Source organism: Pelodiscus sinensis, chromosome 1 (genome assembly GCF_052426305.1).
Source record: "Pelodiscus sinensis isolate ZL-2025 chromosome 1, ASM5242630v1, whole genome shotgun sequence".
NCBI classification, from domain to species: domain Eukaryota; kingdom Metazoa; phylum Chordata; order Testudines; family Trionychidae; genus Pelodiscus; species Pelodiscus sinensis.
This window is the reverse complement of record NC_143052.1, coordinates 67138886-67158707: the sequence shown is the minus strand read 5'-3', so window position 1 is coordinate 67158707 and position 19822 is coordinate 67138886. Positions and strand designations below refer to the sequence as shown.

At 40.2% G+C, this 19822-nt stretch overlaps 1 protein-coding gene across 3 annotated transcripts in view; it reads right to left on the bottom strand.

Annotated features, from left to right (window-relative positions):
• The window catches only part of LGR5 (leucine rich repeat containing G protein-coupled receptor 5), a 151632-nt gene that overhangs the window by 80836 nt on the left and 50974 nt on the right, over nucleotides 1-19822 (bottom strand). For all 3 annotated transcript variants that reach the window (XM_075931817.2, XM_006121555.5, XM_006121556.5), the window contains exon 2: nucleotides 6315-6386. In XM_075931817.2, coding sequence (XP_075787932.1) covers nucleotides 6315-6386 — 72 coding nt within the window. The remainder of the gene's footprint in view (nucleotides 1-6314; nucleotides 6387-19822) is intronic.

Sequence of the window (19822 nt, the reverse complement as noted above, 5' to 3'; positions counted from 1 at the left end):
ATACCCAGCAGTGCCAAGTGAAAATAAAGGAGCTGAGGCAGTTGTACCAAAAGACAAAGAAGGCGAACGCATGGTCTGGATCATCACCACAAACATGCTGCTTCTATAAGCAGTTGCATGCAATCCTTGGGGGCACCTGACTAGCTTCACTAGCCAGTTATTGAATTCCTCCCGAGACACTCATCATGCTGCAAAGTGGAAGACAGCATGGATGAGGAAAAGGAGGAGGAGGAAAATGGTCAGCAGGTAAGCAGGGCAGCCAAGAACTTTTTATAACTTTGGAGAAAATCCCTCCCAGGGAGGGCAACTGGGTGTGATCTGTGGAGACCACTGTGCCTACACAGCTTGAGGGCCCCGAAAGAGCTTGTTAACATGTCTGGAGATGGAGCAGAAATCTTCCCTGCACATCTCTATAAAATTCTCATAGAGGAATTCTTTAATCCTTCTCACAATGTTTCTGGGGTGGCCTGCCTTATTCCGTCCTCCACGGTAGGATACTTTTCCACGCCAAGTCAGCTGTAAGTGGTCTGGTGTCATTGCAGCATAAAGTCCAGGTTTTTGGCCACATTCAGTCAGCATAGGCAAATAGGGGTGCCGACACACACGGCTGCCATGTGAGCCCCTACCCTGCATGGACTCCCTGCACCTGTCTGCTCCTGACGGAAGGGAAAGTTGCACTCTCCAATCAAATGGGGGGTGATGTACACAAAGGAGCCTCATAAGCCCCTGCCCTGCGGCCACACCCAGACTCTCTTTCTCCCGCCGGCTTGTGCGCCACTCTATCCCTTACCATGGCTACTACCAAACTGAGTCCAGTTGCTCTCCGAGGAACTCTGTCGGGTACCTGCTGCATAGTGGTCAATTAAAAGCATAACTGTGGCCTTGTACATAATAAATCCTTATTGTCTTTAGATGGACCTTCCTTTTATTCTAATAGATTAGGTTCTACATTCCACAATGTATCCTCTGTAAAGGCTGCCCTTCACTTTTTGTTACAGCGGGAACAACAGTGAAGGCAAAAATATATTAGGGATGACATGTTGATGGAACAATTGCAGTCCACCCACGTGGACAGGGAGCACTTTAACGAGTGGAGGAATACGCTGCTAGAGGAGATGTGAGTGGAGCATGAAGACAAGAGAGCAGGGAACTGGAAGTGAAGAACCAGGAAAGAGTCTTGTTGTCCATGGTAGATGTGATGGACCCAATTGATGCTTCCTAGAATGCCTATATCCACAGGCACTCTCTCTAGCCCTTGCAGACCAACATTCCCTCCTCACCAAATTCCATAGCCTCCTCTCCCAAGGGCTCCTTACTGCAGTCCAGGCTGCCCTTGTATGGCTTCATGAGCCATGGAAGCAAGGGATAAGCTGGGTTTCCAAGGTTCACTGTTGGCATTTCAGTGCCTCTGATGTTAATTTTCCAGTTTGGGAAGTTCCAGCTTGTAGCTTTTTGAAGAGACAGGAATTCTTAAAGATGTGCCTGTCATGCACCTTTCCCAACCATCCCATGTTTATGTCAGTGAAACGGCCTTTTTGATTCACTAATGCCTGTAGCATTATCAAGAAGTACCCCTTGCAATTTATGTACTCTGTGACAAGGTGGTCGGATGCCAAGATGGGGATATGTGTTCCATCTATTACCACAACACAGTTAGGGAACCCCACTATGGCAAAGATCTCTACTATGTCCTCCATGTTTCCCACTGGCCACTTGGATCACAACAGTCCCCACTGTAGATTTCCCCACTCCAAAATGATTCCCAACTGTCTCGTAGCTGTCTGGCATTGCAAGTTTCCAGAGGGCAATTGCCACATGTTTTTCCACTGTCAGAGCGGGTCTCATATGATATTCTTGCACTTCAGGGCAGCAAAAGGCATTCACAAACTTCCATGAAAGTGGTCTTATGCCTATGGAAGTTTTGCAGCAACTGCTGATCATCCCATACCTGCATCACAATGTGGTCTTATCAATCTGTGCTTGTCTGATGACAAGAGAACTGAAGTCCCACTATATCTAGAGGATTGAATGCCAGCAGCATTTGTCAGTTGCTCAACTCAAGAGCTTTGCAGAAGAGTATGTTCATGGTCTCCCAAGATTCTTCCTCATTCTGGTGGACCCTGAATATGCTCTGGACATACTCCAGAATTAGGCGCACCATGGTTAATATCATCATTGTAATGCTTTCATGCTCAATGGGATCCATGATAGCTCTATGCTTACACTGTTATGGCATCTGCATGGATAACCAGTGTAAAAAAGGCATGAAAAAACAAGGAGGAGATGAGTTCTTTATGGGATGCTGATGACGTACTCAGAGCAATGTGCTGCACAGCTTTGGTCCCAGCGTGCACTGGGAGCATAACCCAGAATGCAAAGGGGCAGAGGCATTATGGAATAGCTACCCATCATGCGTCACTTCCAAAGGTGACAGTAGCCACCCTACTGGGATATGCTACTTCAAACCACATCAAATTCTTGCACACAGTGAGGACATGCACCTTCGACTTTACAAAATCAGGTGCTAAAATTCAACCTTAATAAATTTGTCCTTATCTCTCAGTGTCGACATGGCCAAAGTTAATGGGAATTGGGCATGTGAATCCCATTTATACCTTTGAAAAATCTCTCCCCCAAAAGACAAAACAAGCAGAATGAGAGAAGAGAGGAAAAGGAAACAATAAAGATGAACAAGTGGTGATTTGCCATGTCCTGATAACTTAAGTTGTAATTTTCTTTTACAAAAGGGTCCCTTTGCATCATTCTGGCAGTATGAAGGGACTTAAAATAAATGAGAATCAGTGTTTACATATGTTCCTGATTTTGTATTGCATTTGTGTACTTTTTTTAAAATTACAATAGTAAAATATATTGTACCTGAAATTTTATGCTTTCCATTGTACATTTTGACTATCCCAAAGACAAAATGTCTCAAAGCACACAAGCCACACACTAAATTCTTCAATAATAGCTATAATAATAAAGTGGGCAGACTGAAAAACTTCAGAGATGATGCTAAGCCTCTTCAAGTTTTTTTTTTTGAGTAATACAGGCTTCAATAAATTGCTTTGCACCTGCAGGCAGGCTAGAATTAAATTTAAGGTGCCTTTGTCAGGTAATTTTGCAAATGGGTGTTATTTGAAACTGTCTTACTCAGAAATCATTTAGTAGAAAAAAGTAATAGAACATCCCTTGGGGTTTATTCCCCCCCCCCCTCTTATTTTGCTAAAAGCACCTGCATTAAGTTGTGGAACAATAGTAGAGCACTAAAAAAATCACTTGGACCTTTGCCTGTCTGCACCCTACTTTGTTTAGGAAGAACTATTTTTTCAGTATATGAAAGGAAACTAGATATGTCTTATTCAACAGTTTTCTAACTAGCTTTGGCATCACTACTGCCTTTCTTCCTTAATCTTCATAGAGACATTCATTTAATAACTAAAACAATTTCAGGCAGTATATTGAAGTTTTCCTAGCAATGCCTATATTCACATACAGATTCCATCATTCTTCTCGTTTTGTGTCCCTGATCCATGCAGACTCCTGCAATCCCACACACTAACTCTCCTAACCAGCCAATACCCCTTACAGACACAGACTGACATTTAAACAAAGATCTCATGTGCTGTCCCAAGACTCAAATAAGAACACCTTCTTTTTAATGCTATAAGGCAGAAGTCAGTAATAAGTGTCCCACAGGATGGACACGATTCACCAAAGTTCACTGCTGGCAGGCCACCAGATGCTTTATATACCTGAATGTCCACTGGCCATGGTTCACTGTTCTTGGACAACAGGAACTGCAGAAAGCAGTGCAGGCAGAGCCACGAGGATCCTAAGAATTTTGATGTCCCATGCTAATAAAAACTTGAGATATCCCAGGGGCCATATACTTGGCCTCAGAGAAAAGAATGACAGCCTTGCCCCATATGTGCCTCCTTCCTAACTCTGGGATAGAACCAAAACAACAATTTGTAGAAAGAGAGAGGGTGTATCAAAATGGGAAAAACAGAGTCCCAGAAAAAAAAGAGAACGTGTACCTTTCCATTGGAATCATATTCCTTGGTCTGTGATGGTATAAACTGGTGAACACACTAATCTGCTGCATGGAGGGAATCAGCTTCTGTGTTTACAAGGAAATCTAAAGCAATTATTTCTGAGGTGTCTGGGAAAAAGAAAAGAGTTTGGGGCTGGGAACTGTTAGGAGGATTATGACATTTGCGAGAAACTTGGACAAACATAACTAACTCGCAAAATCTAGAAGCAGAAGTCTTGGTGGCACAATTCCTCTCATGTGGACTTGATAGCAAAATACTTTGCTGGTGACAGCACACATGTTGTGGTCACATTATAGTATCACAGTCGATTATTACTTAAAACATCCAGTAAGTAGAAGGAGCAGATGAAGCTTAAAAGATATACTTAGTTTCCATGCAACTGCTCCTAGTAATAAAACAAAAAAGATAATTTTTTTCCTCCTCTGTTTGTAAATGGAGTTTCAATGTGATTTGTGAGGTGTCAGCTAATTTTCTGTGCTTGAGAAAAGGCAATTTCGTTGCCTCTTAGCGCTCACACTGTTTTGCTTTTTGAAATGCCAGCTTGAAGGATGAAGTATTAGCATGTAACTGGCCATCAGTGAAGACACTAATAGTTCTGAAGTAATATTCTAGCTTAATGGAGTCTGAAAACAGGGTCTCTACTGTACATTTCCTTTACATTTAAAGTAATTTTTGTGTGTGGTGGTTCCAACATAACTTTATTTACCTGAGGCTACATCTACACTGCAAAGTTTTTACGCAAAAATGGCTGTTTTTGCGCAAAAACCTGCAAAGCATCCATACCTCAAATGCACTTTTGCACAAGTAAATCAGCAGTATAACAGCAAAACAGAGGGCTTTTGCTGGTGTAGGTAAACCTCTTTCTACGAGGCATAACTCCCTTTTGTGCTACAGCTATTGAACAAAAAGGCAAGTGTGGATGCTCCTATGGGGAAAAGCACAGGTGTTCTGATGGCCATTCTGTGAATGGCCATCAGAGCTTTCTTGTGCAAGAGTGTCCATGCAGTTTGGACGCTCTCTTGAGCAAAAGCACATCACTTTTGCGATGCGCTTTAAGATGTGGACGTGCTCTTGTGCAAGACGTTTTTGTGCAAAAGCTCTTGCGCAAAAGGCTTCTTGTACAAGAAGCCTGTATTGTACACATAGCTTGAGTGTCCCATGTGGTTTTTGTGGTGTACTAACAGTTAAAATCAGTGAAAAAGATGGAACCCTGGCATTAGGGGCTCATAAAGGAAGATACAAGGTAGTTAAGCAGTGGAACAAATTACTTAGGCAAGTTGTAGAATTTCCATCTTTGGAATTTTAAGATGTAACACTTAGTCTTGTCTCAGCCCAGGGGACTAGACTAGAGGGGCTATCAAGGTCCCCTCCACTCCTACTTTTCTATGATTCTATGTTTCATTAGGGGCTGATGCCTAAACAGTCCCATTAATCAACTTTTAGAGAATTCACGTAATTGCAAATATTAACCTCTCCCACAGAGTATATGGTGCATTAGGTATTGACTCTCCATCACCTTGTGGACTGAAAGCTTGAAGATGACTTTTAAGTGTAGGTCATAATAACTAAAGACACTGCCACCTTGAGATCTCCTGCACACAGAGTGCCTTTCACTTATGCTTAGTCATCATCCCTTCCAATGCCATTCCTCTAGTGAAGCTGTGTTTCATTAGTTAGTTTTTGCATTGCATATTGTTTTTCTTTTACAGAAAGCATTGGATGGCCCAGCTCTAAGATCTTTGTAGGATTTGGTGTTTTACAGTCAGCCTTGAGGGATGCTAAATTTAAGAGTAAGGAAGCAGTAATTAAAAGTGATTAGGACAAGAAGCCTTGATGCTATGAAATGTGGACTCAGTTGTCCTTGACACCGGCAGAACTGGGCAGAAGGTTTTGATTATAGCTTTACTTGCTATTTTAATAAACATGAGCCAGTATTCAACTTTTAATATCCTGCTGCTTAACTATTTCCAAAAACCTGTCCAGCTCTTTTACACAGCTCTTGTTTAAAATGTTTAATTTGTTTGGCTCTGTCTCTGGTTAGAGAAGTTGTAGCCTTATAGTAACTCTTTTTATAAGTTCATTTCCAGAATCACAATCAATTGGTTTTTTCAGCTAAGTGTTTTCACATGTGCCAAAAGTGTCAGGGCTGACAGCTTTCCTGCACTGTTTTATCTGGTTCCCACAGTATGTATGAGAGACAAACATAGGAATGTGTCTGGTGCTGACTGTGCCCATCAAGGATACAATGATACTTACAGCTCTTCCAGGAAGCGGAGATTGTGCAGGGGGTTCGAGGGCAGCTTAGTGATGTTGTTCATACTGAGATCACTGTAGGGGAAAACAGACAGAGCTTTAGTATGGCATGCCACAAGTGTGGTATCCAGCTGCTCATTCCACACATTTTTAAGTAGTACATTAACAAAAATTAGTTCCTCTGTCAGGACTGATGAATCATTATCTAGTTAGCATTTGAAACATTTTTCTTTCTTAAGAAGACAGCTTTGTCAAACAAAATATATGCTGCAGCACATCCACTTTCCAAAAATTCTTTATAAGTAAGTAAGTGTGCTAAACAATCTTTTTAGTCAAGGTTGTTTTAATAAACCACTATTTGATATTACAATTCATTTGGAGTAATAAAAGGAAAGGAAATAAATTTGTTGTTTTAAGACTTTAGCATATTCCTGGGTTACTAAAAGTAGAAAAATAAGCTGTACAACAATAAGAAATGTGCATTTTTATTGATATTTCCTGAATATGGAACATACTGCTTTTTGTAGTAAAACCTGGCTTACAGCGCTGTTGATTTTGTCATAAATTAGTTTAGGAATTTTATAAAAATAAATGTTTTGATTAAAAGAAATGGAATAAAAACTACATTCCTCTTTTTAACATGTTCCTTTTACAAGTTCTTAACTTGCATTAAATAAGTGAAATGAACCATAAAACAAGGATGTAATGTGATCCTCCTATGTAGCACGCTTCCTGGTGGGGTTCCACAGTAGTTCCTGGCACAGGAAACCACTAGCCATCTAAACTCTGGTCAGAACTCAGTCAATTTCTATTTTAGGCCAAGTTCTATGTAATTAAATGTTATTCTATTGTTATTTGTATAGTTTCTATCTGTCTTTCCTATATTCCCACAGTATCATCAGAGTTGACTTACCACAAGAGTAAATGTAATAAAATAGATTGCATAAGAAATACAGACCGACTCTACTTTTTCCAGCATTTGGGAGATAAGCAAATTATCTGAATTTATGTGTGTGGACATTTAACATTCTTATTAATGATACCGTGTTTCACATTATAGAATAAATGTTTCAGCTATCATTCGTTTGATTTTACTATGTTTGATCTACTGTATTGATGTTTCCTTGTGCAACTGAAAAATATAGTAAGGGTACAGAATCTAAAATACCAGGGAACTGTGTTAATATTTCATAGCCATTGTCAAACCACTCATAGAAGTAATCCTCTGTGCATTCACTTCAAAATCAAAGCGATTAATCAGAGAGCAGTGTAGTTATGAATTCACATTTTTACTGTAATATTTCATCACCCAATTCTCTCATGCCATTGGTGGAGAACTACCATTTCATTTTGGCAAAGGAATAAAAGATTTATTTTGGCAAAGGAACAAAAACATAGAAGCTGAAATACTATCAGTCAAGTGAATTATAGGTTAACGAACAGGCATTATGTTAAGCAAAATCAGTTTGATGCATGCCTTTTCTACATATGTCTTAATGGGATTTTGTAAATAAATATATTTGCTCATACTTTATATTTAAAAGGCCAAATGGTGATGATATCTGAAAACAGGAGGAATGCATCCTCAGGCAGGCACATGCAGCATACTACTAAAACAGTTTTAATGTGAGCTCTGTCCAACACAGACCAAACCTAGCTCTTTTGCCTGATTCCTAATAGTAGGATCAATCTGAACAACAGGGATGATACATATACAACCCCAAGGACCTCAGCAGTGTAGATGGATCCATTTTGCGCAAAAAAAACCCCTTTGCCTCAAAAAAGGAGGTATACCGATCTTGCGGAAAAAGGGGGTTTTGTGCAAAAAGGAAACATCCACACTGCTTGTTTTTGCGCAAAAACCCCTAGCGCAAAAAGAGAATGAAAGCGAGTATGCAAATCAAGCATGAGAAAACGCTAATCCACGCTTCATTTGCATAGACTCTTGTGGCAAAACTCATAGTGTAGCCATAGCCTTAAAGGGCTAGAATATGGGCAAATAGCTTTCACTCCTTGCTCCTTCTGCCAAATGTAGACATGCACCAGAATAGTATAAGTCACTCCCAATATACACTAACTTTACCAACTTTTAGACATTTCCTTAAAACTACTAGTTAAATAAAAACTTTATTCTCTCTCGCTTTCTTCCCCTCCCCCTCTCCCTCTTTCAACTTTTCCCCCTCTCCCTTCTCTCCACTAAACTGCCCCTTCTCCTTTTTCTTGGCTTCTTTATTTATATAAAAAAGCCAAGAAAGATAAAGATATTTGTCTACAACAGCACCACAAAATATTATCAACAAAACGCATTTACACGTAGAACAGAAATGCATACCTCATAAAACCTCATAACTTACATATTTGCCTAACATAACTTACATATTTCAGTAGAATGGAAGCCCTGGTGCACATAAAAATCTGGGCATCTACTGCACATGCAGTTACCTACTTGCACAGGCAGTTGTGTTTAGAAGCTGGTTACTCCTTTGGGGCAGTTGTATCACTTGTCCAGCCATGCTGGAAGTAAGACAGGAGGCAATGGATGTGGTTTAATTAGGCCACAAATTTATTCACTATCCTGACCTTGCATGAGGTGCAAGGGGGTTCAGCTCCCCACTACTCCAGATGTCAGAGCACCAAGACCCCCTTTCTTATATCCTTTAAAAAGGCTAAAAAGAAAAAAAGGCTTTCCAATGAACAAGATGTCAGAACCCAACCTCCTCTTTTTCAGCTGTCTTACAAAATGCTTTTCTTCAAATCCATTTTATCGATAAACACATCCCTTCCATACTGAGTTTCCACACAGGACTTCTACCAAAGGTTTTTTAGGGTTACCATATCTGACCTTTCAAAAAAGAGGACACTCCTGAGAGGGAGAGTATCTGAATCTGTATCTACCAACTCACATTACACTAATGTGTTATACTGTACAACACATTTATACAATGTGATTTGGTAGATACGGATACAGATACTCTCCCTTTCAGCAGTGTCCTCTTTTTTGAAAGTTCAAATATGGTAACCCTATTTTACATATTAAGTTGTGACATTAAAATCTGCCCCCCTTACCCATCCTACTGGGTCCCAGACTTACTGTGGGAAAGGTGAAAATATCTCACCCACGCAACCCAACAGGTAGGGAAAAATTCCTTTCCAGGCTCCAAGGAAAAGGGCCAACTGCATAATGCTCACAATGGGTCATGAGGGAACCTAATCCTTTTGCAAATTTCATGGGTGGATAGGTGCTATCAACTCGAGCCTGGTAAAAGAGGGTTTTTCTGGAGCTGCATGGGCTATAAATGTCCTCTCAGTATTCTAGTCAGCAGGAAGAGCAGTGACCCTCCTATGATGTGGGCCCAGCTGCTTTCTGCCCTTTCTGTCCATCCCTTTACTCATCCCACTAGTTCCCCTGTGCTAAGGGGTGGCTCTTAAAGGGGCAACAACCCTTTACCTCCAGCCCGCCTGACAAGGACTTCCATACATGGAGGCTGTGATGAGTATATTTAGTGCATGCACCAGAGCCTCTATACACTAAAAATGTGCCCTCTAAAGTCCAATTAGCTTGTCTGCCATTTGGCTAACTCCTGCCACTGAGTATAATGGCATAGGAAGACTGAACAATCCTTACTCATACTGGTTAGCATTTATGCAAGAGAGAAGTCCCAGTGAAGTCAATGGGACTACTTGTGGGAGTAACAGTTCCACAACTCAGCCTATTGAGTTAATGTAGGCAGCCACAGAAGGCCACACAAACAGTGCAGTAAACTTGTAGGCTACGTCTAGACTGGCATGATTTTCCACAAATGCTTTTAACGGAAAAGTTTTTCCGTTAAAAGCATTTGCGGAAAAGAGCGTCTAGATTGGCACGGACGCTTTTCTGCAAAAGCACTTTTTGCGGAAAAGTGTCCGTGCCAATCTAGACGTGGTTTTGCGCAAGATAGCCCCAATCACCATTTTTGCGATTGGGGCTTTTTTGCGTAAAACAATACCGCATTGTCTATACTGGCCCTCTTGTGCAAAAGCATTTGCGCAAGAGGGCTTTTGCCCGAACGGGAGCAGCATAGCATTTCCGCAAGAACGCTGACAATCTTACATGAGATTGTCAGTGTTCTTGTGGAAATTCAAGCGGTCAGTGTAGACAGCTGGCAAGTTTTTCCGCAAAAGCGACTGCTTTTGCGGAAAAACTTGCCAGTCTAGACGCAGCCGTAGAGTATGGGAAGCCAAACAGAAAATCTTGATAGTGTCCAAAGGGATCAATAAAGGAGACTCCCAGTTAACCTACTGCGCTTCGGATCATGTTCTCAGAAGGCATAGACTTCAGGATAAGGAACACGTCTATCATTTTAGATAGCATGAAAGCAGTTATCAAAACTAAAAGCCTATGGACATTGGTCCTATGCATCACTTCTACTGAGAAAAGTAGTAAAGAGTGCTTTGAATTGTCTTATGGATAGAACTACTTTATATCCATAGGTATCTGCATCTGAAGATGTAGATGCAGATATCTGTGGCTCATTTTTGCAGATACAGATGTAGTTCCAGATACAAATTTTGGAATTTATGGAACCTTGGCCTATGCCAGCAAGGTTCTTTTTCCAAAGTGTTCATTTTTAAGGTCCCACTACCCTATTTGCCATGCTAGATTGTCAGCACCAGCACAGAATTTGGCTCTTCCTTGAAGAGCAGAGAGAATGGAGGAGGCTTGTAAAATAATATTTTCAATGTCACGATGAAACAAAACTTCAAATTAAAAGACCAAATGCTCAATTGACTTCAACAAAATTATGGATTTGGCCAAAATCTACAGCATTTTCAAATTCACACATTTGAAACAAAATAACTAAAGTCACAAGCATTTCTGTTCAAATTTGATAGGCTTTTGCTTGCCACAACGATAAAGAAAACATAAACACATAGTTAAACTTATAATTATTGGAATCCCACAATCCTCTTAACATCTTTGTACAATAGGCAAACATTATGCTTGTATTATCATTAAAACTCAACTCCCTGTGCCACTCCCTGTGACATCAGTGGGAGTTCTGCCATGAGAAAGCAGCATATAACCCATAATGTGAATAACTATAACATGATCAGAAGAAACATTTAAATTAAAACCACTAAATTAGGCTAGAGTACTGCAAATGGCAAGCAATAATTCTGAGAAAGCGTGAGAAACAAACAAACACCAGCAGGTCATCAGTCTAAATTCTCTAACCAGTTATCCAGGAGTTGACTAAGAACAGTGACATGTCAGGAAACAATGTCTTTGCAGAAGAGACAAAGAGTTGCATGCATAATTGCAGAGGCAACAGTACTCGTTGCAGTGACACCAATCTTAATTATACCCTGTGCCAGTATGCCACCAGTGTAGTAATTAAATTACTTCCAACACATCCTGATTACTAGGAGTCCCTAAAAGCACTGAGTAAGATTTTTATAGGAAATCCTCCTTAATATCAAGGGCTAAATTTGCAAAAGGACAGCACTAGAAACTGAATTGTGGTGCAAATTTGGGTATTTGAGCATATAACTATCTACTTTGCACACACAGCCTATTGTTTGGAAGTTACATGTGCTCAGATATAAATCCATTTTGCACTTATAAAGCGGGAGACTGAGCCATAGCTCAGTTCAAAACAGACTGCTGAGGCTTACCAGAAATGGTAGTCACATCTCAGTCTAATTAATCTAAATTCAAGCATTCTTTCCCAGCAGATACACCTGAAGTATGAATATATTTTACTCTTTGCTGATTTACAACATCAAGGACTATTTTTTGAAGACTATCAGCATGCAAAATGAGTACCAAATTGTCACATGCAATTCCCGTCACTAAATGCTATCAAACTAGGTAACTGCATTTTGTGAATTATTTGCATAAAAGAACCTTTAAAAAGTTTAGTTACATGTCTGTGATTCCATTCAATGGCAATCTCCTTCACTGTCACTTCTTTGCAATTTATGAATTTTCCTTCACTTTTAAAAGCTTTCCAGCCTTCTCCATATAGCTATCTAAGGGTATGTCTACACTACAAAGTTAGTTCGAACTAACGGACGTTAGTTCGAACTAACTTTAATAGGCGCTACACTAGCGCTCCGCTAGTTCGAATTTAATTCGAACTAGCGGAGCGCTTAGTTCGAACTAGGAAAACCTCATTTTATGAGGATTAAGCCTAGTTCGAACTAGCTAGTTTGAATTAAGGGGTGTGTAGCTCCTTAATTCGAACTAGTGGGAGGCTAGCCCTCCCCAGCTTTCCCTGGTGGCCACTCTGGCCAACACTAGGGAAACTCGTCTGCCCCCCTCCCGGCCCCAGATCCCTTAAAGGGGCACGGGCTGGCTACGGTGCCCGTGCCAGGTGCAAGCCTGCCAGCACCCAGCCAGCAGACCCTGCACCTGGCACGGATCGAGCCACCCACCTGATGCCCCCCAGCCCTTCCCCTCTTCCCGGGACCAGGCTGGTGGCTCCCGGGAGCTTGCCCGGGACCACAAGAGGCGGGCACCCGCCTGGGCTAGTGCGGACATCGTGGACCTTGTCCACGACCTCCGCACTAGGCACAGGAAAGTGGCCGGCTTGGGCAGGAGAGCTGCCATCCTGGCCACCCAGGAACAGGTTTGCATGAAAATCAAGGTGGTCCACTGAGACCCCCGACCCTGAGCCCTGAGCTTACAATGGCTGTCCTGGGTCAGACCAAAGGTCCATCTAGCCCAGTAGCCTATCTGATGACAGCGGCCAACCCTAGGGACCCTGGAGGGGATGGACCGAAGACAGTGACCAAGCCATTTGTCTCGTGCCATCCCTCTCCAGCCTTCCACAAACCTTGGGCGGGACACCACTCCTACCCCCTGGCTAATAGCACTCCATTGACCCAACCTCCATGACTTGATCTCACTTCCCTTTAAACTCTGTTCTAGTTGTAGCCTTCACAGCCTCCTGCAGCAAGGAGTTCCACAGGTTGACTCTTTGCTTTGTGAAGAAGAACTTTCTGTTACTACTTTGAAGCCTGCTGTCCATTCCTTTCCTTTGGTGTCCTCTAGTCCTTCTTTATGGGAACTAATGAAGAATTTTTCTGTATGCACCCTCTCCACCCAACTCCTGCTTTTAGAGACCTCTATCCTGTCCCCCCTCCGTCTCCTCTTTTCTAAGCTGAAAAGTCCCAGTCTCTTTAGCCTCTCTTCATATGGGACCTGTTCCCAACCCCTGATCATTTTAGTTGCCCTCCCCTCTCCCACCCTCTCTCTTCCCCTCTCCCACCTCCTTTTCCCAGTCTCCCCCAGTTTTGTTCAATAAAGACAGATTCCATTTTTGAACACAATTGTCCTTTATTTTGTACATCAGGAAGGGGGACTAGGGAAGGGTAAGTGGAAGGAGGTGAGGGAGGAATGGGGTACACGCCCCCGATGGGGAGGACTGGGCTGGCTCTGTGGGCTTCTGGGGGTGGAAGCTCTCCTGCAGCCCCCCAATTGCCCCCTCTCCCCAGATGGCAGCCTGCGGCAAGTGCAGCCGGTCTGATGGCCGAGTGCTGTGATGTGCCCAGTGTGGGTACTCCGGGCAATCCAAGCCAGGACTGCTTTGCAAGCGGGGCACCCCTGAGAACTGTCTGTCCGGGGTGGGGGTCGGGACCCTTTAAGCACAGCCCTCGGCTAGCCTGAGACAGCATCTCCACGTTCTAAGTCCTCCTCTGATGCCCTGCCGGCACTGCTTCCGCCCATCCTTAAGCCTGGTTCAGGGCCCACTTAATGTGGACATGCTAGTTCGAATTAGCAAAACCCCAATTCGAACTAGTTTTTTAGACTGGCTCCGTTAGTTCAAATTAGCTTAGTTCAAATTAACTAATTCGAACTAAGTTAGTTCGAATTAGTTAATTCGAACTAAGACTAAGTTAGTTCGAATTAACGTTGTAGTGTAGACGTACCCTAACTGTTTGAGAAAAAGAAGAATCAAAGTTTTCCTTCTAGGGTGTAACCGTACTTTTGAGAGCTGGGGGTGTGAACCTTAGCGCAAGGGGGTACACTGGCAAACTAGAGTGTAGCTACAGCAATGCAAGTGATGGGAAGGACTAGTTGCCCCAAGTGTGTGCCTGTCCAAGAACTTAGACAGCTAGTTCATCCCACCACTCCTGCTGCCACACTTGCATTCTTTATACCCCACTAGCTTGATGAGAACTAGTATGAATACATCCATTCATTACAACTTCCAGCACCAAGTGTAGACCTACTTTGTGTGTGTAAGTGCACAATGCATGATGTAGTAAAAAGGTTTCAGTAACATACATTTGGGATGGGCACAGTATTCACAAATAGTGATGCCATGAGTCAGTTATGAAATCCACTCAAAATGAAAGTGGATTAGAATGATTCTAATCTACCATACCATCACATCGTTGTACATAAGACAAATATTTTATAGCAAAGATGTTAAAGGACTAGTTATTGTGTCTTCCTAAATCCAAGTGTTTAGCCATTATTATTAGGTATTTCTAATTACAACAGAGTCCAGAGGGTCCAGTTGACAACAGTCTTGTTGTGCTAGGCACTGTAAAAGTAAAATTCACTTAAATAGTTCAGAAGTTGAGAAAAATCTACTATAAATGTAAAATTTTGTGCAATATCTCGAACCATAATTTTTCTAGACATAAAAATATCCCAAATGTATTGCTACTTTCAAAGACAGAACAAGTGCCATGTACCGCATTAGGAAGTTGAGAACCATCATATTTCACTTCTATAAAGTTCCTGTTTCTAGTTGTAAACGGTTCAATGTTGTCATATATTAGGCCTTTCATTGTTCCAGCACTGCATATTATCCATACTGCATTTCTGGCTAGTAATTAGGGCTAAGGGGAAAGGAATTCCATTTGTGAGAAGTAGGAGACATTTTTGTGGAAGTTTTTTAAAAAATGAACAAACAAACAATAGCTATTTCAAAATGCACTAGAGAAATGATCAACTTGTCTGTTTAAAGATTCATGCAACTCTTTAGTGATCATCAAATGGTACCAAACCTGGAAATACTTCAAGAAAAGGTATGGTTCAGAAGCACTCATAAAAATAAAATATTTTCTTTTCCAGATTTCTTTATTTATTGTCCCCCATTTAGGCATAGCGAAGAATTTCATTTTCAGTTACCATATTTAAAAAAGTAGTACACGATATTTTAACTTGTGTTTCTGGACTCTGGTAGTTTAACTCACTTTCAGCATATGCTGGAGAGGTCTTTATTTGGAGGCCAAGCTACTAGTTTATTATTAGCTGATATTATTGAAGACAATTCATTTCTGAAAGTCGATTTTCTAAACCTCATTCATGTCTTTTAAATGAGGGAAAAATCTATCCTGGCTTATATGCAGGACTTTCACTGAGTTTTGGAAAACGGTTCATCTGCAATTAGAATATATTTTCAAATACAAAACATCACAAACAAATTTAACCATCACCGTCTTGCAATTCAGTATTACATAGAAAATAATTTTGCAACTTACCAATGTTTATATTTATTTGCTGACAAACTTTTTAACTATTTAGGATGAAGCATAATTTATACAAATAATCAAGAATTTTTTGCTATTAATGTTTTCCTTGGGCTTTCGTTGACCTAAGATGATGTACTAATTATTATTTTTATGGAAGTCTTTGAAAGATAAAATAGCCTCAGGCCAAAACACTGACAATAACAGACTGAATACAAACAAGCTACATGTCCATTTTCAGTGACTAGGAACAACTACCCAGGCAGTCCACTCTCAAATAAATTGGATATTGTCTTATAGATGGAAATGACGTTTTCAAGATATTCTCACCCTTTGAACACAGTATTGCTGTACTTAATACTATGATGGAGTACTTTAACCTCTCAAAATATGCTATCTTTAATGCAAATCTATCATCATAGATATAAAAAATAATTTTAGATAACACTGTTGTCCAAAGTGGATATATTTGGTTTGCCAACACTGTGATGATATGTCTTATCTCTTACGCAGCACCTTTCAACCATACATCTCAAAGTGCTTTACAACACAGAGTAAGTATCATTATCATCATTTTGCAGAAGGGGAAACTGAGGCACTGTGGTGACGTGACATGCTCAAGATCATTTAGCACGTAAAGGCAGGGTAAAAAACAAAAAAAGACAAGAAAAGCTAGCATAACTTTTATTTTAATGACCTCATTACAGCATCTTCAAAAATAACTATGCAAATAAGCAGATATACTGCATTGCCATATATTTAAGTACATTACACCACAGAAGCAAGTCTGATCATATAAACAAATGCCGTGAGAACTTCCTGACAATTAAATTATAGTATTTATTCTCACATCGGACTTCACACTGCATCTGCAATTTTTCCTGGGAGTACGTTGAAAATCTATGGTTAAGATGTTTACTTCCAACAAAGGATTTGGATTTAAAGCACCTAACTTTAATATTTGGAAAAATCTTGTTCTACAATTTAGCAGTTTAGCAAGGAAAAACATTTAAGATAGAATACACATTTTGAATACCTTCTCTACCAAGAGTTTTAGAAAAATAAATGGAAATAGCATAACTACTTCTGTCTTTTTCTTCTTTAGTAATAGAAATAATCTAAACAAAAAGCTAAACAGTTAAAAATTCCGCCAGACTTGCAGTAACAGGACTTTACAATAATCGAAGAGAAACAACTGAGCCCATTATGTAGGATTTTTTTTAAAATGAACAGCAGCATTTAGCATAAGTTGATTTTTTACAGAGCTGTTGTTATTCAACTATTTAAAACGTCGAGTTTGCTCAAAGTGTCCAACACCTTTGCATGAAAATGTATACTAAAAAAGGTAAATGAGACTCCGTTTTTGCTTTAGATCGGGTTTCATAGCAAGTGATAGGCTTGTGCTCTAAGAGATAAAGGGGGAATCTCAGCCTTTAATAGATTTATAGATTTCAAGGCCAGAAGGGACCACTGTGATCATACAGTCGTACCTCCTGTATAACACAGGCCACAGAACATCCCCAAAATAATTCCTAGAGCATCTCTGTTAGAAAAACATCCAATGTTGATTTAAAAATTGCCACTGACCACAATTTTTGGTAAACTGTTCCAATGGTTAATACCCCACTGTTAAAAAAATGATGCCTCCTTTCTAATCTGAATTTGATTAGGTTCAATGTCCAGCTTTTGGATCATTTTATACTTTTCTCTGCTAGACTGAAGATCTTATTATCAATTTTTTATTTCTCATATAGGTACTTATAAGCTGTTATCAAGCCACTCCCTGTTTTACCTTCCTTTAATCATTATCAATGTATCAACATCCTTCTTGAATTGTGGACACCAGAACTACACATTAGTATTCCAACAGCAATCACAGCAGTGCCAAATACAAAGGTACAATAACATCTTTGCTCCTACTCAAGATTGACCTGTTTATGCATCCAAGGATCATACAAGCACTTCTAGTCATACTGCTGCACACGGGGAGTTCAGGTTTACCTGATTACCTGCCATGATCCCTACATTTTTTTTCAGAATCACTGCTTCCCATTCTGTTAATATGGCCCACAAACTTTGTTCCTAGCTGTATACTGTTGCATTTAACCATATTAAAATGAACAATGTTTGCATGGGCCTTGTTTGCTAGGTGATTCCGATGACTATGTATCAGAATCTTGTCCTGTTCCCACACCCCAATTTCTGTGTCATCTGCAAACTTAATTAGTGATAATTTGTTGGTTTCTTCTATATCATTAAAAAAATGTTAAACAGCATAAAGCCAAGAACTGATCCTTGAAGGACCCCATTAGAAACATATATGCTCTACACTGTCTCTCCATTTACTATTTTCTTTTGAAATCTGTCAGTTTGCCAGTTTTTAATCCAGGTAATGAGTGTTGGGTTAATTTTATATTCTAATTTTTAATCAAAATCTTGTGTGGTACCAAATGAAATTTCTTACCGAAGATCATGAGCCATATTAACAGAATGGGAAGCAATGATTCTGAAAAAAAAATGTAGGGATCATAGCAGAATCAGGTAAACATGAGCTCCCAGTGTGCAACATTATGACCAGAGGTGCTAGTGTGATCCGTGGATGCATAATATTACATCAATATTATTACCATTATCTACAAAACTTACAGTCTTATCTGGACAAGAGATCAAGTTAATTTGACAGGATCTATTTTCCATAACCCTTTGATTTGCATTAATTATACTTCCTTTCATTCTTCATTAATCATGGCCCACATCAGCTACTCCATTATTACTCCTGGGATAAATTTCAGACTGACAGATCTGTAATTACCTGGGTTATTCCATTTACAGTGTTCAAACCTTACTGAAAATCAGCATTAATGATCCTGCAAGTTCATCAGCCAGCTCTCTTAAAACTCTTGAGTGCAGGTTGTCTGGACCTACTGATTTATAAATGTCTAACTTTAAGTAGCTGCTATTTAACATCATCCTTGGGAAGCAATATGTATTTCCCCCCTTTGTCCCAATTCCTTCCAGAGATGTTAGTTCCAGCAGCATCACTTGCCTGAAGTAGACTGGACCACATCTTCAGGTGGTGTAAATCATTGTAGCTCCACTGAATCTGGCCCACTGTAGAACATCCTGTGGTGGGGGGGGGGGGGGAGGAGAGGTGTGGAGGTCAGGGCAAACTTCATGAGAAAGGCTCTTTACATCTTTTGCCTTGAACATGTGAGGTGTGGGGGAGGGGGGGGGAGAGGCTCATTTGAGCCCATCACATGATTAACACATAACTGATCCAGACAAACCAGTCCTATCAAATCAGGACTGAATTTAACACAAACAAAACCAGAGATACTATAAAACACTTTAATCCAAATTCTGCTTTTCATGTTATCTATCAACAGAGTTCCTCAGGTGCATTCAAGAGTAAACTCTTATTGCAGGAGCTTTGCAATACTTTCATTTTAAAGAGTACATATTCTTATATTCTGTAGGTATTTTTCTCATATACATGGATGTCAAAGACTTACTTAAATCTGGACTGTGGAACATTTGTAAAGCAAACACTACATGCACGATTAATCTTTTCAGAAAACAATTTTGCCATTCAGTTTAGCCAAGACTCCAGCAGAGGGAGCAGAGCAGAACAAACAATTAGAGTTAAAAAGAAAGTAAAGATCAAAGATCAGATAAAATACACAGAGTGCTGAATTAATCTGACAAGTACCTGACATTTTATTTTAGGTGCCAAGATTCTAGCACCCTGCTATTTCTAAGTACTGAATGCATGATGCTTACTATCATTAAATCATCCATTTTCTTTCAGATCTGGTACAGGGCTGTTCACTTGATGTTCATAAGGAATTATTATCGGGGAATGTTACAAAAATATCCTAGGGTGTCAATCATGTATTGTACTTAGCTAATATATTACAGGGCTTAAACAAATAGTGGAATATTGTCACACACAGTAGCAGGCAGAGCTGATTAAGTGAGAAAAATAATAAGATGTATCCCCCAAGTACAATGAAAATATTTAGTATTATTTTTAAAACAATATG